The sequence below is a fragment of the Mustelus asterias genome, chromosome X (assembly GCF_964213995.1).
Source record: "Mustelus asterias chromosome X, sMusAst1.hap1.1, whole genome shotgun sequence".
Lineage (NCBI taxonomy): Eukaryota > Metazoa > Chordata > Chondrichthyes > Carcharhiniformes > Triakidae > Mustelus > Mustelus asterias.
Window position 1 is genome coordinate 4,663,728 of NC_135834.1, and position 21,452 is coordinate 4,685,179.

General features: G+C 47.7%; 1 protein-coding gene across 1 annotated transcript in view; it reads left to right on the plus strand.

The window, feature by feature from the left end:
- Positions 1-21,452, plus strand: part of LOC144481891 (beta-1,4 N-acetylgalactosaminyltransferase 1-like) — an 84,725-nt gene that overhangs the window by 31,069 nt on the left and 32,204 nt on the right. The window contains exons 4-6 of the mRNA XM_078201053.1: positions 9,277-9,314; positions 11,616-11,796; positions 19,536-19,628. Coding sequence (XP_078057179.1) covers positions 9,277-9,314; positions 11,616-11,796; positions 19,536-19,628 — 312 coding nt within the window. The remainder of the gene's footprint in view (positions 1-9,276; positions 9,315-11,615; positions 11,797-19,535; positions 19,629-21,452) is intronic.

Here is a 21,452-nt window from a genome sequence, read left to right on the forward strand (position 1 = left end):
TGGCCATGCTAAATTGTCCCTTAGTGTCCAAAGATGTGCAGGTTAGGTGGATTGGCCATGCTAATGTTGTAGGGAAAAATCCCTTACCAGCACAGAATAGAAGCCGAGTCGCAAATCAAGGTTCAAAGCGTGTCTTTATTGTACAATTTACTAGGATCCTAGGGAGACCCCCGTAGCCAGCTCAGAAACAGTGGCTTGGCCACGTTGATCTCAATTGGATTACATCAGCCCTGGATCTTTATAGGGCTCCAAATTTGAGCGGGAACATTTGATTATGCATCTTTTTACAATATGTATAAAGTGGTCTGTCAGGTCAGGAAGTTCTCTGGGAGGCTTGTCAATTTGCATTTGTATGGTGTGTGTTCGTGTTAATGGGATTACTTGGTCCTGCCCCGGTGTCTAAATGCGTTTCCCATTATCATCTCTATGTGTCCCCTTATTTGAATTTGATCCTATTGTCCCGTGTCTGTGTTTCCTGCTTGTGAGATTGAGTGTTAATGTTATCCTGTCTTGTTGGATGTCTGGAGTACTTCATTCTAACCTTTTATTCTTATATCTTGGTTTATCAGATTTTTATGTCTGCCTTGGCCGAATTGGTAATATTTCAGTGATAGCTTGGTTTTGATAACCCACTCTCTGTCTCGTTTCATAGGGATCTTGATCTTCCTTGGCCAGTTTAAAATGCAGCTATGCGCTGTTGCTAGGCAGATTAGGGATCTTCCGTAGTTTCTGAAATTCGTGAGTCTCTCAGCTGTGCAGGGGGAGACCCGATCGAATATCCATCCGGGGGTGCCCCTCTGCATTGTTGGCCCGTTATGAGTGGTGCCAATTAGTCCAATAAAAATATATTTGATGATACAAATATGGTTTTCTGGAAAATTTCCTCCTTCAGTCCCTCCTCTCGTCCAGGGGGTGCCATTCATGGCTGACCCCCCATGGACGACCTTCAGAGGAACAGTGATTTGTACAGCTGTTGTCCTTGCCGTTGTTCCTCCTCTTCTGGGTCGTTGTTAAGTTCTTGCATCTGGATACTGGCAGTGGGTAGCATTCTTGATGTAATATTTGCACATATCACTTTAATACAGGTTAGGCCAAGGCAGAGTGTGAACAGGATGGCTACTACTAGGATTAATCCCTTCATAATATATGCTCCCCAAACTGTGTTAAACAGCCATCCTAACCACCCATCAGTCCCTGTTAACCCCTGTTTAAAGTTATCCAATTGCTTTTGTATCCCGGACATGGCTGCTGTTATGTTTAGTGTCTTGTCGTGTACGTATGTGATGCATTTTTCCTTGATGATGGTGCATACCCCCCCTTGTCTGGCTAGCTGATAGTCCACCGCATATCTCGTTTGTTGTGTGTATAGTCTGAGTTCTGCGAGTTCTTGGTCAATTGCGCCTAATGCTTGTAGGGTGTTGTTTCCTAAAATGGTCAGTCCACATATGAAGAAGTTCCTATTACTGGCACTGATCACCCCTGCGGCGCCTCCCAGGGATAGTGTCCCCAGAAATCCATATCCTAAAGAAGACCCTAGTGTGACAGGGGCCTGCCAGTCGGAGCAAAATTCTGCGCTGATGGCCCTGGTCACTATGCGTTTCTGGACATGCCCTTCACTTGGGCATGGAACCGTGAGAGGTCTGATTGTCCCTACGGAAAAGAACCTTGGAGGCCTGTCTGTGGCCGTCATATATACATTTTTAAATAAAAACACGTACCCGTCTTTAACCCGATAACATGCATTACCCCGGGGTCGTTTGACCGCATGGCCCCATCTTGTGGAACCTTCCCTCCCCCTGGACTGTCCACTTGATTGTACCTCTTGGTGAGAATCAAATGGATATGTCCCTGAGGCTGAGCTTACGTGGGTGCTGTTGCACTTGCCACACATAAGCTGCCTACCCGCGGTGACTGCAATGCATTTTTGTTGCTTGCAGTCACAAGTGAAGTGTCCTTCCCGGACCCGGCACTCCTGGAGAGCACAATGTGCCTCAGCGCATGAATCATTTTTAGGGACAAAGGCATGCACGCACCCCCATCCCTCTCCCTTAAAACATTGTGGGTAGTTCCCATGTGTCTCCTCCGGTTGGGGTCCCGTCCCCCTTAGAATTCCCGGCTCAGTGAGCTCTACACACCTTCCTTGTATCCCTTGCTTAAAGTACCCAATATGTTCTTTGCAGGGTGCCCCCGATGTGTCAATAGTGAATAACTCTTGTGGGAGCCACCCTGGTGTTGCGATGAATAGGGAGTTTACTGATCGCGCTGAGGGGTAACAAGCGGTCCTATTCCCATAGATCTGGATGTGTGTTTTCAGGAATAGGTTTCCTTCCATGATTGGTGGTTCTGCTCCCCTAACCCCCATATGTTGGAGTGTATTTACAATGGTCAGGGTTATTATCAGATATGTCCCTGTTCCCATATCGCTCTTTTTTTTTTTCAACAGTATTTTACAATTACAGTATATACAGAAAATAAACAGGCAATTAAATTAAAAGTAGTTGGTTCCGACGTCTTGATAGTAGATCTGGTCCTGGTTCCTGTGGAAGTTGAATGAGCAAAACGGTATTTTTTAGTTCATTTGTCCTCATATAGTTTCAATTGGGTCCAGTGTTTCCAGACCCCTTGTCCCCTTATATCTATACAGGCACAGGTATCTCCGCTAATAATGACCTCGTAAGGTCCGTGCCATCTTGGGGCAAATCCTGGTTTTGCAGGAAGCACTTTTGTTAATACCCGGCTCCCGGCTTTTGGGACTTCTGGTAATATTTCTGAGTCCCCCTCTGCGTCGACCTGTGCCTGATTAGAAATTACGGACCGGCGCATCCCCTTCAATTGGGTGCTAAGGTCTCGGATGTATTGTCGGATCCTATCTTTTATCGGACCCACATCTGTCCAGCCTGTAATAATGTTTTCGGGTAAGTGCATTGCTCGCCCGGTCATCAGCTCGTATGGAGTCAAGCCGGTAGTTCGATTTGTGGTCGCCCTAAGCCTCATCAGAACTGCAGGTAGGACTTCTGTCCAATTTCTACCTGAGGATTGCATTGCTTTTGCCATTGTTATTTTTAGAGTCCGATTCATCCTCTCCACCATCCCGGAACTTTGTGGGTGATAGGGGATGTGAAATTTTTGTTTTATTCCTAATAGTTGGCAAATGTTTTTCAGAACCTTTCCTGTGAAATGTGTTCCCTGGTCCGAATCAACTTGAATTGGCATCCCCCATCCATAGCAAGCTTAGTGTGAATTAAATAACACTTTGTACTGGCCTTTTTTGGCTGCAATTGGACATCCATTCATTTGTCTGTAATCTTATCAAAAGACATCGCTTTCCCCATTAAAATCACATGCCATACAGCTCCGATCTTTATATGATGTACTCTTACACTATCTCTAATTTGATCATTTGTTTGCGTGCAAGTGCCGCACCACAGTACTTCACAAAATAATTATGTCTTTATCAATATTCAATATAGTATATGAATATATCATACAAAGTTGGTTAAGGCTTTTCAGGATTTGATGTTATTCTTGTGTCTATATGGCAGTGCTATACTGTATAATAAAAATAATCAAGCGGCAGTTGTATCATACCACTTTACACATCGTACCCGTGATATCCAAACCCTTTTAATTTAAGCCGTTTCTTTTTTTAAACTGAGCTCCAGATCGAAACCCCCGCACTCTAGGAAAAGTAACAGGCGCCGAATCAAAATCAAAGCAGGTACAATACATACCAGTTATTTGATTAGGAACATTTTGGTTTCTTAACTGGCTAGGTTTTAAGCTTTGCAGTGCTTTTATATTTGGCAAACCTTGAACCTTGATGGCTCATGAAATTCCGACGGCAGTACATAATTTTAACTAGTTCAGAATACTAAACTATCTGACGTTCGCAAATCGCGATATTCTGCGATTAATACTGTATTTCACTGACTTGATACACTTTAAACTGATTCATAGACCTCAGTCTTTTGTTCCTGCTTTTCTACCTTTCCACAAAATAACTTATTTTCTTCTCTTAACTCCTCAACTAACTCTTATAATTTCTACTTCAAGACAAAGGAAAGAGCACATGCTTCCTTCCAAGGTTTAAATCCTTTCTTAACATTAAAACAAACAACAACAAAGCATCCACGCAACCACTTTGTTTAAACACACACAGACACACACATGGAAGCTTCCAAAAGTCATTCCACAGTACATCCTTTTTCATTCAAACTTATCATTTCAGACTGGGATGAGTGTAAAACATTCAAAGAGAATACTGAACATTGATTAAGACAATCGCTTTTATTCTTCTTTCTTCCAAACTGTAATTGACTCAAAGCAGAAGTAAATTCAAGAAATCCTATCACTTGAATCTTTACAGTTTTAACACTCTCCCAGCCCCCCTGAGGCTAAACCAAGGTGCAATGTACTGCACCCACTGCCTGTAGCAAACATTCCACAGGAACAAAGAGCTCCCTGCTCTCAATCTAATTACAACAACAACCACCTACATTCGACAAGCTACCAGATCTCACAAACACACTGAAATACAAAAACTAAGATCTCTCCTATCCATCTGCTGCCTTTCCCCTGGCGTAAAAGGCTTATAGGTTGCCTTTGGTTGTGCTAACGTCCCTCCTCTCGTGACTGGCGCTAGATTATAATTGTCTATGTTTTCTTTTGATGCTGGAGTGGCTGTATGTTTCTGCACTGACTCGTATGGGCGCCGAGGGTCCGTTTCCTCTGATCTCTGCGTTATCTCCGCAGTGTTGTTTCTGTATTCTAACTCCCTCACTCTCTCCTGTAATACTTTAATTTGTTCTGTCTCTTTGTGTCTCTCCTCCATGGAGGCATTTACTTCCTCAATTAGTCCAGCTAACTGGGTCACTAATATTACTCCCATTACCTTTGTTTTGTCCCGTTTAACTCCGTCTACCCACTTTCTTTGATCTTCTAAAGTTTGTGATGCGTTCCACCCGTTCCGTTTCATCTTTGCAACAATCGCTTCTCTGGCTAACAGATACTTTAAAATGAGAGCTACTGCAGTTTCTCCCTTAACAACGTGGTCTGCCATTTTTCTGTCTAGCAGTCCTGCAACCCCCGTATGCTGGCTGCTACAGTAAAAGTGCCTCCACTCCTGTCACTGATACTGCCCCAGCACCGTCTGTATTGCTGTAGAGCCTCGTAGTGAGGTTCCAGTGGGTCTCTTTCCCCTGGGCTCCCCCAACTATTCCTGACACCTCACGCTTGGACTATTTTGTGTTGTCTTATTGGGATGTGTGCTGGTTGTTTAGTGGGTTTGTCCGCCCCTGTTCCCAGCCCCTCTAAGTACAACGCCTCCCGCTCGGCCACCACCCCCACTAGCAGGGTTGATCCGTTACCCCCCAAAACCGGGTATCCTGCTATGGGCTGTGGTGTTCCCTACAGACGAACAAGGTTATCAAACTCCGCCCGGGTCCCTAATGGATCCTCCGTCGTCGTGTCTCTTGGTCAGGATGGATCGGGTCCACTTTTCCTCAACACTTACACACCTGTACTCTGTTATCAAAGCCCCTGTTATAGTTAGTAACTGTATCGACTCTGAGGTTGTTCGTCCCTTCAGAGTCAGTGTTGTTACCCGATTTACACTGTCCGTGCCTTGCACCCTGAGTGCCTGTGCCTCTTAGCGCCCGCTTCAAAACCCAACCTTAGCGTGGGAGATTTCTCCTCTTAACGTCCAGTTTAGGGTAGGGCACCTTGAGTCAAGCACTCCCTTGTCCTATTGCCTTGGCACAGACAGCGGTTTCATTTACAATCCTGGGTTAGTTACACCAATTAGTTCTGCATGCGGTACTTATCTTTATATTAGTCTTAATTCCTGTTATCAAATAGCCCAAAACCTGTTATCTTTACCTCTGGTCCTTTACTCCTATTAAAGTTAAAAGTTACTTACCTTCTTCCACGCGGTCGTTCTGACCTGTACCTCTTTAGTGCGGACTTCTGTTTCAATTTAAAAACTTAGGCAAGATTATACAGTTCTACAAGACAACAATACTTAAAACAGACAAACCCTAACCCTTAAAGGTACCTCACTTTGAACGGAGACCTGCACTCGCCTTTGACTGCTCTGGATTTGTATCAGATTCGTTTAAATTTGATCCCGACTTTCAAACTGTGGCCATCAGTCAGAAGTCAGATATCAAATCCTGCCGTGACTACGCCATTTTGTTGTAGGGAAAAATCCCTTACCAGCACAGAATAGAAGCCGAGTCGCAAATCAAGGTTCAAAGCGTGTCTTTATTGTACAATTTACTAGGATCCTAGGGAGACCCCCGTAGCCAGCTCAGAAACAGTGGCTTGGCCACGTTGATCTCAATTGGATTACATCAGCCCTGGATCTTTATAGGGCTCCAAATTTGAGCGGGAACATTTGATTATGCATCTTTTTACAATATGTATAAAGTGGTCTGTCAGGTCAGGAAGTTCTCTGGGAGGCTTGTCAATTTGCATTTGTATGGTGTGTGTTCGTGTTAATGGGATTACTTGGTCCTGCCCCGGTGTCTAAATGCGTTTCCCATTATCATCTCTATGTGTCCCCTTATTTGAATTTGATCCTATTGTCCCGTGTCTGTGTTTCCTGCTTGTGAGATTGAGTGTTAATGTTATCCTGTCTTGTTGGATGTCTGGAGTACTTCATTCTAACCTTTTATTCTTATATCTTGGTTTATCAGATTTTTATGTCTGCCTTGGCCGAATTTGTAATATTTCAGTGATAGCTTGGTTTTGATAACCCACTCTCTGTCTCGTTTCATAGGGATCTTGATCTTCCTTGGCCAGTTTAAAATGCAGCTATGCGCTGTTGCTAGGCAGATTAGGGATCTTCCGTAGTTTCTGAAATTCGTGAGTCTCTCAGCTGTGCAGGGGGAGACCCGATCGAATATCCATCCGGGGGTGCCCCTCTGCATTGTTGGCCCGTTATGAGTGGTGCCAATTAGTCCAATAAAAATATATTTGATGATACAAATATGGTTTTCTGGAAAATTTCCTCCTTCACTAAATTCTCCCTCAGTGTACCCGAACAGGCGCCGGAGTGTGGCGGCTCGGGGATTTTCACAGTAACTTCATTGCAGTGTTAACGTAAGCCTACTTGTGACACTAAATAAACTTTTCTAAACCCCCTCAGGATTTAGTTGCGATCTTTAAACTATCTTTAAACCTCAGCCCCAATATCCCTTGAACCTGGCTGACACTGACAACTCCCCACAGACTTTGTTGGAGCTGTATCTCCATGAGTCAGGGTGCCAGTTCCTGACCTTCCTTCGTGGCTGCAGACTCAATCGTTTTATTACAAAACCTGATTAAAAATATCAAAGCGTTTTTCAAGGAGACATCCTATTTGATGGTCGGTGCTCAGCACCTTTTAATCTCCTTTCGGGGAGGCGATGGCCTAGTGGTATTATCACTAGACTATTAATCCAGAAGCTAATGTTCTGGGGACCCGGGTTCGAATCCCACCACGGCAGATGGTGAAATTTGAATTCAGTAAAAAATATCTGGAATTAAGAATCTACTGATGACCCATTGTCGGAAAAACCCATCTGGTTCACTAATGTCCTTTAGGGAAGGAAATCTGCCGTTCTTACCCAGGCTGGCCTACATGTGACTCCAGAGCCACCTCAACTACCCTCTGAAGTGGCCTAGTTCACCACTGAGTCCGAAGGGATGGGCGATAAATGCTGGCCCAGCCCGCGACACCCATGTCCCTCGAATTACTTTAAAAAAAGCCAGGTTCCTGCCTCGTTCTGGCATCATTTCCACGGCCGAAACAGTGGATTCCACTCAAGTGGCGCCCAACTTGATATGTATGTCCATTCCTCCTGCGCAGTTGTTGATGTTTGATGTATAATGGATGGACATTGTCTGTGGCCACCAACTCTAATGGTCTCGCAATTTCTTTACCTGACTTCTCTAATGGCCACTGCCTTGCCTTTTGAGATGAGAATGCCTTAGTGACTTGGTTTCAGTATCAACACGGTTTGAAGATTAAACCCTTTCGGGTTTGGCCTGTTTGCAGTGTTCCTATTCACAAAGCTTGTGGGTTTTTAAAATATTCAACAAAAGTTCAGCTGGGGGAGATTGTGAACTTACAAATTGTGCATTGCAAAAGAGTGAGTCTTGAGCCAGCCTGTATTGCAAAGTAGCTTTGTTTCCGATTCAGCAAAGTGAAGTCGCAACTCTCCCACTTCCACCCCGAATGAACTGGTTTATCTAGCCTGACGATGATACCTTAATCCTTCCTCGATTGGGAATGGCTGCGCTTCACCATCAACGTGACGCATGTATTTTATTGCAGCACAAGCTCAGGATGTGCAGATTAGGTGGATTGGCCATGCTAAATTGTCCCTTAGTGTCCAAAGATCTGCAGGTTAGGGGGATTGGCCATGCTAAATTGCCCCTAAGTGTCCAAAGATGTGCAGGTTAGGTGGATTGGCCATGGTAAATTGCCCTTTAGTGTCTAAAGATGTGCAGGTTAGGGGGATTGGCCATGCTAAATTGCCCTTTAGTGTCTAAAGATGTGCAGGTTAGGGGGATTGGCCATGCTAAATTGCCCTTTAGTGTCTAAAGATGTGCAGGTTAGGGGGATTGGCCATGCTAAATTGCCCTTTAGTGTCTAAAGATGTGCAGGTTAGGTGAATTGGCCATGCTAAATTGTGCCTTAGTCCAAAGATGTGTAGGTTAGGGTGAATTGGCCATGCTAAGTTGCCCCTTAGTGCCTAAAGATGTGCAGGTTAGGGGGATTGGCCATGTTAAATTGCCCTTTAGTGTCTAAAGATGTGCAGGTTAGGTGGATTAGCCATGCTAAATTGTCCCTTAGTGTCCAAAGATCTGCAGGTTGGGGGGATTGGCCATGCTAAATTGTCCCTTCGTCCAAAGATGTGCAGGTTTGGTGGATTGGCCATGCTAATTTTTCCCTTAGTGTCCAAAGATGTGCAGGTTAGGTGGATTGGCCATGCTAAATTGCCCCTTAGTGTCCAAAGATGTGCAGGTTAGGTGGATTGGCCATGCTAAATTGCCCCTTAGTGTCCAAAGATGTGTAGGTTAGGTGGATTGGCCATGCTAAATTGTCCCTTAGTGTCCAAAGATGTGCAGGTTAGGTGGATTGGCCACCTTGCTCGGATATGATGGCACTGACAACCTAATTCGCCTCAGTGGCTATTCTTCAGATGACGTAGTGCCAATTGCTGGAGTGGTAATGACTGAGCCAAGCTCAGGGTCCTGTTTGATTCGATTCTGTCTGTGTTTTTTCAATAGGTTTGATGCTTCAAGCTAAATCTCAGCATCTTTTTGAGGTAAGACTTTTACGGTCACTCCAGCTTGAATGACTTCGACATGAGGCAGATCAAAAGGGCAGATATTGGTCACGAGAAGGAATTGATTTGTCAGTCCAATGCTTTTGATCATCCAACAGGGTTCTGTTAACTCCATTACCATCGCTTTTCCTTGGCTTTAACATTTTTAACCTCAGCTCGGGACTGTTATCCAGAGAGAGCGAGACGGGGAGAGAGGGAGCGAGAGACGGGGAGAGAGGGAGCGAGAGACGGGGAGAGAGGGAGCGAGAGACGGGGAGAGAGGGAGCGAGAGACGGGGAGAGAGGGAGCGAGAGACGGGGAGAGAGGGAGCGAGAGACGGGGAGAGAGGGAGCGAGAGACGGGGAGAGAGGGAGCGAGAGACGGGGAGAGAGGGAGCGAGAGACGGGGAGAGAGGGAGCGAGAGACGGGGAGAGAGGGAGCGAGAGACGGGGAGAGAGGGAGCGAGAGACGGGGAGAGAGGGAACGAGAGACGGGGAGGGAGGGAGCGAGAGACGGGGAGGGAGGGAGCGAGAGACGGGGAGGGAGGGAGCGAGAGACGGGGAGAGAGGGAGCGAGAGACGGGGAGAGAGGGAGCGAGAGAGGGGAGAGAGGGAGCGAGAGACGGGGAGGGAGGGAGCGAGAGACGGGGCGAGAGGGAGCGAGAGACGGGGCGAGAGGGAGCGAGAGACGGGGCGAGAGGGAGCGAGAGACGGGGCGAGAGGGAGCGAGAGACGGGGCGAGAGGGAGCGAGAGACGGGGCGAGAGGGAGCGAGAGACGGGGCGAGAGGGAGCGAGAGACGGGGCGAGAGGGAGCGAGAGACGGGGAGAGAGGGAGCGAGAGACGGGGAGAGAGTGAGCGAGAGACGGGGAGAGAGTGAGCGAGAGACGGGGAGAGAGACGGAGCGAGAGACGGGGAGAGAGACGGAGCGAGAGACGGGGAATGAGAGGGAGCGAGAGAGGGAGCGAGAGACGGGGAGAGAGTGAGCGAGAGACGGGGAGAGAGTGAGCGAGGGAGCGAGAGACGGGGCGAGAGGGAGCGAGAGACGGGGCGAGAGGGAGCGAGAGAGGGAGCGAGAGACGGGGCGAGAGGGAGCGAGAGACGGGGAGAGAGTGAGCGAGAGACGGGGAGAGAGTGAGCGAGAGACGGGGAGAGAGTGAGCGAGAGACGGGGAGAGAGTGAGCGAGAGACGGGGAGAGAGTGAGCGAGAGACGGGGAGAGAGTGAGCGAGAGACGGGGAGAGAGTGAGCGAGAGACGGGGAGAGAGTGAGCGAGAGACGGGGAGAGAGTGAGCGAGAGACGGGGAGAGAGTGAGCGAGAGACGGGGAGAGAGTGAGCGAGAGACGGGGAGAGAGTGAGCGAGAGACGGGGAGAGAGTGAGCGAGAGACGGGGAGAGAGTGAGCGAGAGACGGGGAGAGAGTGAGCGAGAGACGGGGAGAGAGACGGAGCGAGAGACGGGGAGAGAGACGGAGCGAGAGACGGGGAATGAGAGGGAGCGAGAGACGGGGAATGAGAGGGAGCGAGAGACGGGGAGAGAGGGAGCGAGAGACGGGGAGAGAGGGAGCGAGAGACGGGGAGAGAGGGAGCGAGAGACGGTGAGAGAGGGAGCGAGAGACGGGGGGCGCGGGGGGTGGCGTGCCGGGGGCGCGCGGGGGGTGGCGTGCCGGGGGTGGCGGAGTGGGGGGGTGGTGAGTCGGGGGAGCGACAGGGAAGGAATAGAGGGATACGGTCCGAGTAAGAGCAGAAGGTTTTTTTTAGTTTAGTTCGGGCATCATGATTGACACGGGCTTGGAGGGCTGAAGGGCCTGTTCCTGTGCTTTGTTATGTGATCTATTGGTTGGCTGTGTTGCGTCTACCCAGATAACCAGGCCTGTTTCCTCTTCAGCCTGAGCCACTTTAGCACCATTCACGGATCACATGTCAGCGATTGTTCCTTGCTAACTTATGAACGGAATCCTCCTCAGTGCAAGCTGAATACGTTGACTACTTTCTTCCGTTTTTAATAAGACCATAAGACCATAAGACATAGGAGCGGAAGTAAGGCCATTCGGCCCATCGAGTCCACTCCACCATTCAATCATGGTTGATTTCAACTCCATTTACCCGCTCTCTCCCCATAGCCCTTAATTCCTCGAGAAATCAAGAATTTAATAAGAATTTTTTGCAGAACGTATTCCTTCAGATAAATCACCGAAACAATCAGTAAAATGTTCTTCAGAGACGGACCAGTTGAGAGATTCCCGGTCCCCAGGTGTGCGAGGAAGGGCAGTTTTTTAATGAATCAAGCCTTTTCCATTCACAGGTGAACCTGACAGCAAATTTGGGAACCTTTGACGTGGCAGCAGAGGTCGATGGGGTCAAGGTCAAAGGTGAAGGGGAGATGCATCTGTCTCTCTCGAGCTCTCACGCGGACAACCTGAACCGCCAACTCCAGTTTGTCACGTACACCAACACTGTCTTCAACCCCAACACGGCCGACACAGGTACGTACCCATGATGCAACGGGGGGATGTGGAGGGAGAGGGGGTTGGGGAAAGGGCCTGGACAAAGAATGGGGGCTGAAAATCATTCGGTGGGATATTTGTAACAAGTGTGCTAATGGTTGGAATTTTCCGGCCCTTCCCACCCAGCGGGATCTTCCAGTCCTGCCGACGGTGAACCCCCGCTGCAAGTCTCGTGCAGGGGGGGCAGAGAAAATCCCACCCATTGGCTGGAATTTTGCCGTCTCGCTTGCTACGGGAATCGGAGCGGGCGAGGGGCCGACCATGGAAAGGTCTGTTGACCTCGGGTGGGATTTTCCGGTTTCGGGATGAGCGAGGGAGTAAAATCCCACCCACCGCGTTTGCTTTGTCCTCCATTTCGTTTGGTCTTTAATACAATCTTTAACTCTGTATTGACAAACTTGGTAAGATAATTTGATTTGAATTTGATTTATTATTGTCACATGTATTATCATACAGTGAAAAGTATTGTTTCTTGCGCGCTATACAGACAAAGCATACCGTTCATAGAGAAGGAAGGAGAGGGTGCAGAATATAGTGTTACAGTCATAGCTAGGGTGTAGAGAAAGATCAACTTAATATATGGTAGGTCCATTCAAAAGTCAGCAGGGAAGAAGCTGTTTTTGAGTCGGTTGGGACGTGACCTCAGACTTTTGTATCTTTTTCCCGACGGAAGAAGGTTGAAGAGAGAATGTCCGGGGTGTGTGGGGTCTTTGATTATGCTGGCTGCTTTTCCGAGTGCACAGAACAGATCCTGCACCAGAAATGTGACTAAAATGCATTTCTTAAAGGCACAGTGTTGTCACACTATTTGGATAAGAGCAGACCCTTCTGTTCCTTCCTCAGCCGCCATTGCCCCAAACAGACGGACTGGTTACACTTTGCATTGCTGTGTGGGAGCTTTTTGCTAAGTGCAAAATGGCCGCTTCTCCTCCGCGAGCCCCAGTGTTGAGTAACTCCTGATCCTGGTGATTTTAACCCACTTTGAAAAGTCGCAATTCTCTTTTGGGCTTCTCAGCCCTGTGTCCTCACTCAACCTGATTCTCCATATAGCCACCCTCGCAAAACACCCATGACAATCCATTTGCCTTCGCTATCTCACGTGGCACTGCCATCTCCAAGATCTTAACAACTGCAGTCGCTGACTTCCTGCAGACCTCCATTTGAAACTCTTGTTCCTACAACGTTTGGCACTGTTGTTGACCCTGTTCCATAGCCAATAGGAGCAACTCAACAAAGAGACAGAGACACGAACAAAATTCTGTCACAGTTTCAACTTTATTACGAGGGTGGCACTGCTGATCCGGGTTCGATTCCCAGCTTGGATCACTGTCTGTGAGTGCAGAGTCTGCACTTACTCCCTGTGTCTGCGTGGGTTTCCTCCGGGTTTCCTCCCACACTCCACAGATGTGCAGCTTAGGTGGATTGGCCATGCTAAATTGTCCCTTAGTGTCCAAAGGTGTGCAGGTTAGGTGGATTGGCCATGCTAAATTGCCCCCTTAGTGTCCAAAGATGTGCTGGTTAGGTGGGTTGGCCATGGTAAATTGCCCCTTAGTGTCCAAAGATGTGCAGGTTAGGTGGATTGGCCATGCTAAATTGTCCCTTAGTGTCCAAAGATGTGCAGGTTAGGTGGATTGGCCATGCTAAATTGTCCCTTAGTGTCCAAAGATGTGCAGGTTAGGTGGATTGGCCATGCTAAATTGTCCCTTAGTGTCCAAAGATGTGCTGCTTAGGTGCATTGGCCATGCTAAATTCTCCCTCAGTGTACCCAAACAAGAGTGTGGCGACTAGGGGATTTTCACAGTAACTTCATTGCAGTGTTAATGTAAGCCGACTTGTGACACTAATCAATAAACTTTAAAACTTTGAATAATACCATGACGCCACCATCTCCCCTAGGCCACAGATTTAAAGTGATTGGTAAAGGAAGCAATGGAGGCATGAGGAAAATCTTTTTCACTCAGTGAGTAGTTAGGATCCGGAATGCGATGCCTGAGAGAGAGGTGGAGGCAGGGTCAGTTGTGGCTTTCCAAAGGGAATTGGATCTTCATCAGAAAAGGGAGAATGAGCAGGGACACGGGGAGTGGCACCAGGTGAATTGCTCCTTCAGAGAGCTGGCACACACAGGATGGGCTGAATGGCCTCCTGTGCTGCGATTCTGCTTGGAGGAAGTTAACCGGAGTAATCCCTGAAGCCCAAGGAGGTGTCTCTGAAGCTCAGTGCAACGAGGGCGGCACGGCGGCACAATGGTTAGCACTGCTGCCTCACAACGCCAGAGACCTGGGCTCAATTGGGTCACTGTCTGTGCGGAGTCTGCACGTTCTCCCCGTGTCTGCATGGGTTTCCTCCGGGGGCTCCGGTTTCCTCCCACACTCCAAAGACATGCTGGTTAGGGTGCATTGACCATGCTAAATTCTCCCTCAGTGTACCCGAACAAGAGTGTGGCGACTAGGGGATTTTCACAGTAACTTCATTGCAGTGTTTAATGTAAGCCTACTCGTGACAATAATAATTGAACTTAAAGCCTACTTGTGACACGAAGAAATAAAGTTAAACTGAAAGCTGTGAGGCATGTCTTGAAGCTAGCATCCCAGTTTGACCATTTTTCCCATCACGCTCTGAATTAGGGCCTTAGCGCGTACAGCTGTACTGTCTCCTGGGTTAAAATAAGTTTGTCTTCAAGGGCTCTTTTTGAGATTTTCTCGAGGGCTCCGTCTTAATTGTCAGGGATTCCCCCCCCCCCTCTCTCATCCTCACAAACCCCTTTCCTGGGCAACGCAGTCACATTGCCACCTCTATGTGGTACTTTTTGGGGGGTTTTGTTCTTTAACTGGCTAACATGGCAGAGAAACCCAATGGAAAGACTCAATAATATATAGCAACTCATCCGATCCAAAGGCAAGGATGAATGAGGTGAAAATAGCATATGATCCATATGGTAATGCTTAACCTAAAAACACCCTTTGCGAAATGATGTGTTCATTTGGCAGTAATCGTGATTCAAATCAAATGCAGAATAGAGAAAAACATATGGAAAGTGCGTAACAACAGTTTTGGCTGAAGTGAGTTTCCATTATAACCACAAGTAGCAAATACTTCAAGTTAATATTGGATTTCCTTTTTTGTCTGTCATATGAGGAGAGACTAAATTGGTTAGGATTACATTCACTGGAGTTTAGAAGAGTGAGAGGGGATCTCATAGAAACTTATAAAATTCTAACAGGATTAGACAGGGTAGATTCAGAAAGAATGTTTCCAATGGTGGGGAAGTCCAGAACTAAGATTGGACGAAGATTGAATGGTTCACCATTGTAGTCTGAAGTGCGTGGGATTGTGGATATTATCTTGAGATGGATAGAAAGCTGGTTAACAGATAGGAAGCAAAGAGTTGGCATAAATGGGTATTTTTCTGATTGGCAGTCAGTGACTAGTGGGGTTCCGCAGGGATCTGTGCGAGGACCCCAACTGTTCACATTATATATTAATGATTTGGAAGAGGGAACTGAATGTATTATCTCCAAATTTGCAGATGACACAAAGTTGGGTGGGAGGGTGAGCTGTGCGGAGGATGCAGAGATGTTTCAGTGTGATTTGGACAGGCTGAGTGTGTGGGCATCTGCATGGCAGATGCAGTATAATGTGGATAAATGTGAGGTTATCCACTTTGGTAGCAATAATAGGAAGACAGATTATTGCTTGAATGGGTGTAAATTGAGAGAGGTGGATACTCAGTGAGACCTTGGTGTCCTCGTGCATCAGTCGCTGAAAGTAAGCGCGCAGGTACAGCAGGCAGTAAAGAAGGCAAATGGTATGTTGGCCTTCATAGCGAGAGGATTTGAGTATAGGGATAGGGATGTTTTACTGCGATTGTACAGGGCATTGGTGGGGCCACACCTGGAGTATTGTGTGATCAGCTTAGTATAAGGTAAGTCCATTCAAAAGTCTGAAGCAGCAGGGAAGAAGCTGTTCTTGAGTCGGTTGGTACGTGACCTCAGATTTTTGTATCTTTTTCCTGACGGAAGAAGGTGGAAGAGAGAATGTCCGGGGTGCGTGGGGTTCTTGATTATGCTGCCTGCTTCTCCGAGGCAGCGGGAAGTGTAGACAGAGTCAATGGATGGGAGGCTGGTTTGCGTGATGGATTGGGCTACATTCACAACCTTTTGCAGTTTCTTGCGGTCTTGGGCAGAGCAGGAGCCATACCAAGCTGTGATACAACCAGAAAGAATGCTTTCTATGGTGCATCTGTAAAAGTTGGTGAGAGTCGTAGCCAAATTTCCTTAGTCTCTTGAGAAAGTAGAGGCGTTGGTGGGCTTTCTCAACTATAGTGTCAGGGTGGCCAACACCCTGTGGCATACCGGTTGTGTGGACTGGACTGTCTGATTTGCAAGTGCGCCAGGTTTTCTGGTGCACAATCCTGAACTGGGCAAGTGCAAACGGGCCAGGGGTAATGTCTAATGCCCCTTCAATTAACAGAGTCTGTGAGAGCTCACTGCACAGTCATTAGGCCCTGGGTTCACTTCAGCGAACTATGTATCCCTTATGCCTTGCAAAAATAATCTGCTTGTCGCAGGGTTTATCAAAGATCAGTCCATCCGTTCTGATAACATAGTTTCTGTGCCGCAGTTCTCAGTTAGGCTGCATTAGTACTGCAAAGGATGGGAAAGTTGCTGACATCTGCAGGCTAACAAGCGAGAAACGTGGCACGAATTTCCGCCACCACAGAGTTATTCCACCATGAGCCACCGGCAATCCTGCTGCGAGGGGTGTCCCAAATGCAACTCAGAAGTGATCATTTGATCTCAGCTCCTGTCTGCTGTCATAGACTCTCAGAGTCGCTCCAGTGCTGAAGAGGGTGTTTCAGCGCATCGAGTCTGCACCAACTCTCTGACGGAGCGTCTTAACCCAGGCCCACCCCATGCCCTATTCACGTAACCCCACTCATTTACCATGGCCAATCCCCCTAATCTGCTCATCTTTGGACACTAAGGGACAATTTAGCATGGCCAATCCACCTAACCTACACATCTTTGGACACTAAGGGGCAATTTAGCAATGCCAATCCACCTAACCTACACATCTTTGGACACTAAGGGACAATATAGCATGGCCAATCCACCTAACCTGCACATCTTTGGACACTAAGGGACAATTTAGCATGGCCAATCCACCTAACCCACACATCTTTGGACACTAAGGGACAATTTAGCATGGCTAATTCATTTCTTTTGCACTAAAGTACAATTTTTTCACACAGAGGGCGGAGAGTGTCTGGAACAAGCTGCCAGAGGTAGCAGTAGAGGCGGGTACAATTTTGTCTTTTAAAAAACGTTTAGACAGTTCCATGGGTAAGATGGGTTTAGAGGGATATGGGGCAAATGCGGGCGATTGGGACTAGCTTAGTGGTTTAAAAAAAAGGGGGCCGCATGGACAAGTTGGGCCGAAGGGCCTGTTTCCATGCTGTAAACCTCTATGACCTAACCGACACATCTTTGGACACTAAAGGGCAATTTAGCATGGCCAATCCATCTAACCTACACATCTTTGGACACTAAGGGGCAATTTAGCATGGCCAATCCACCTAACCTACACATCTTTGGACACTATGGGGCAACTTAGCGTGGCTAATCCATGTAACGTACACATCATTGGCCACTAAGAGGCAATTTAGCATGGCCAATCCACCTAACCTAAAATTATGAAGAAGTCTCACAACACCAGGTTAAAGTCCAACAGGTTTATTTGGTAGCACGAGCTTTCAGAGCGCTGCCCCTTCATCAGGTGAGTGAGGACTTGTGTTCACAAACAGGGCATATAAAGACACAAACTCAATTTATAAGATAATGGTTGGAATGCGAGTCTTTACAGGTAATCAAGTCTTAAAGGTACAGACAATGTGAGTGGAGAGAGGGTTAAGCACAGGTTAAAGAGATGTGTATTGTCTCCAGACAGGACAGTTAGTGAGATTTTGCAAGCCCAGGCAAGTCGTGGGGGTTACAGATAGTGTGACATGAACCCAAGATCCCGGTTGAGGCCGTCCGCATGTGTGCAGAACTTGGCTATCAGTTTCTGCTCAGCGACTCTGCGCTGTCGTGTGTCGTGAAGGCCATCTTGGAGAACGCTTACCCGAAGATCAGAGGCTGAATGCCCTTGACGGCTGAAGTGTTCCCCGACAGGAAGAGAACAGTCTTGCCTGGTGATTGTCGAGTGGTGTTCATTCATCCGTTGTCGTAGCGTCTGCATAGTTTCCCCAATGTACCATGCCTCGGGACATCCTTTCCTGCAGCGTATCAGGTAGACAACGTTGGCCGAGTTGCAAGAGTATGTACCGTGTACCTGGTGGATGGTGTCTCGTGAGATGATGGTGTCCGTGTCGATGATCCGGCACGTCTTGCAGAGGTTGCTGTGGCAGGGTTATGTGGTGTCGTGGTCACTGTTCTCCTGAAGGCTGGGTAGTTTGCTGCGGACAATGGCCTGTTTGAGGTTGTGCGGTTGTTTGAAGGCAAGAAGTGGGGGTGTGGGAATGGCCTTGGCGAGATGTTCGTCTTCATCAATGACATGTTGAAAGCTCCGGAGAAGATGTCGTAGCTTCTCCGCTCCGGGGAAGTACTGGACGACGAAGGGTACTCTGTCCGCCGTGTCCCGTGTTTGTCTTCTGAGGAGGTCAGTGCGGTTTTTCGCTGTGGCGCGTCGGAACTGTCGATCGATGAGTCGAGCGCCATATCCTGTTCTTATGAGGGCGTCTTTCAGCATCTGTTGCGATCCTTCTCATCCGAGCAGATCCTGTGTATACGGAGGGCTTGTCCGTAGGGGATGGCTTCTTTAACGTGTTTAGGGTGGAAGCTGGAGAAGTGGAGCATCGTGAGGTTATCCGTGGGCTTGCGGTACAGTGAGGTGCTGAGGTGACCGTCCTTGATGGAGATGCGTGTATCCAAGAATGCAACCGATTCCGGAGAGTAGTCCATGGTGAGTCTGATGGTGGGATGGAACTTGTTGATGTCATCATATAGTTGTTTCAGTGATTGTTCAAAGGAAGAAAATATCATCGATGTATCTAGTGTATAGCATCGGTTGAAGGTCCTGTGCGGTGAAGAGGTCTTGTTCAAACCTGTGCATGAAGCTGTTGGCATATTGAGGTGTGAATTTGGTCCCCATGGCTGTTCCGTGTATCTGGATGAAGAACTGGTTGTTGAAGGTGAAGACATTGTGGTCCAGGATGAAGCGGATGAGTTGTAGAATTGCATCTGGAGACTGGCAGTTGTCGGCGTTGAGTACTGAGGCAGTTGCAGCAATGCCGTCGTCGTGGGGGATGTACACATTATTGGACACTAAGGTGCAATTTAGCATGACTAATCCTTCTAACCTATTCATCGTTGAACAGTAAGGGGCAATTTAGCATGGCCAATCCCCCTAACCTGCACATCTTTGGACACTAAGGGGCAATCCTTTGTAGTTTCTTGCGGTCTTGGTCAGAGCAGGAGCCATGCCAAGCTGTGATACAATCAGAAAGAATACTTTCTATGATGCATCTGTAAAAATTGGGGTGAGTTGTAGTAGGATGCCGAATTTCCTTAGCCTCCTGAGAAAGTAGAGGCGTTGGTGGGCTTGTTTAACTATAGTGTCGGCATGGGAGGGACCAGGACAGATTGTTGGTGATCTGGACACCTACAAACTTGACGCTCTCGGCCATTTCCATTTAATTGGTCGTCTCCATTTTTTTCCAGTGCTGTTCGAGACAGATGGACATCAGGCCAAGTTTACCATCAAGATTCGCCATCCGGTCATTCCCAAGCTTTACAATGTGAAGAACCAATCAGGTCAGTGGCAACTTGCTTGCGGTTGGCGATGGCTGGGTTCACGACACAACAGTTGAGTGGAACGGAGCTTGGTTCATGCGTATTATCACCTTCCGTGCAGAGCAGGGCGTCTGAAATTGTGGGTCGCAACCCGAGGCAAGGTTTTGGAGTCATGAACGCCAAGGCAGCAATGGCTGCCGTGGTGCTCCGGCCTGTTCTCTGACAGCAGCAAGGCCCTTTTGAGCGCTCCTGATTTTATGTTGGTGAGTGTGGCCTAATGGACTGCTTTCTGAGGCCCGACTGCTGCTGCTAAAACAGCCTGTGAAAAGATAGCTGTTCATTTTTGTTGAAGAATGCATATTTCTTCAATAATCGCAATCACCTTACAACAATAATCAGGATTCTGATGCATTAATAGACATAATTCAATCATCGGGATGCTAATACATAATAATCGATATTATTACCGTTATCTTAAATCTATTAGACCATCTTTACACAGTTCCTATTGTATCAATATTCAGCTGCCTAATGCCAACACCTCTCGTAACCCCCAGATGTTCACTCTGGGGTCACAACGCTGAGGCAATAAAATGGGGTCAGGCCAAGAAAAGGTTTGGGGATCACAGAATCCCCATAGTGCAGAAGGAGGCCATTCAGCCCATTGTTTCTGTACTGACTCTCTGACAGACTATCTGTCCCAGGCCCTCTCTTCCGCCCTATTCCCATAGCCCCCGACATTTACCATGACCAAACCACTAAACCTACACATCTTTGGACACTAAGGGACAATTTAGCATGGCCAATCCACCTAACTTACACATGTTTGGGCACTAAAGGGCAATTTAGCATGGCCAATCCACCTAACCTACACATCTTTGGACACTAAAGGGCAATTTAGCATGGCCAATCCCCCTAACCTACACATCTTTGGACACTAAGGGTAATTTAGCATGGCCAATCCACCTAACTTACACATGTTTGGGCACTAAAGGGCAATTTAGCATGGCCAATCCCCCTAACCTACACATCTTTGGACACTAAGGGTAATTTAGCATGGCCAATCCACCTAACTTACACATGTTTGGGCACTAAAGGGCAATTTAGCATGGCCAATCCCCCTAACCTACACATCTTTGGACACTAAGGGTAATTTAGCATGGCCAATCCACCTAACTTACACATGTTTGGGCACTAAAGGGCAATTTAGCATGGTCAATCCACCTAACCAGCACGTCTTTTGGACTGTGGGAGGAAACTGGAGCACCCGGAGGAAACCCACACAGACACAGGAGAGAACGTGCAAACTCCACACAGACAGTGACCCAAGCCGGGAATCGATCCCGGGTCCCTGGCGCTGTGAGGCAGCAGTGCTAACCACTGCGCCACCGTGCCGCCCTTCATTTGCTTCTGAATTTGCGACTGAAATGTCGCCAGCTCTTACTGACTACCAGGGCAGGGTTCACCATGTTACCACCGGCAAGATGCACCCAGAGGAAACAGTGCAGTGCCACTGCCACCTCCCCCCGCCCTGCGGGGAATTGTAGTACCAGCTTCGAGGCGATTGCCCTGTTGTTTGAATGTGGGCAAAGCTGGGTCTGTGCCAACGTGTGCACTGCTGTTCCTGTCGAGCGGGCAGGTCTTGTTGAGTTCTCTGCTGTAATCTCTGCTGGAAAAGCTACAGGTTAACCAGGGGGGCAAACGGCACAGCTGGCTTAGGAGCACAAAATAGAGCGATGCTACAAGTCTTAAAGGGCCATCACTAACCAGCATTAAAGTTTTACGTTTAAATTTTTAAGTTTATTTATTAGTGTCACAAGGCTTACATTAACACTGCAATGAAGT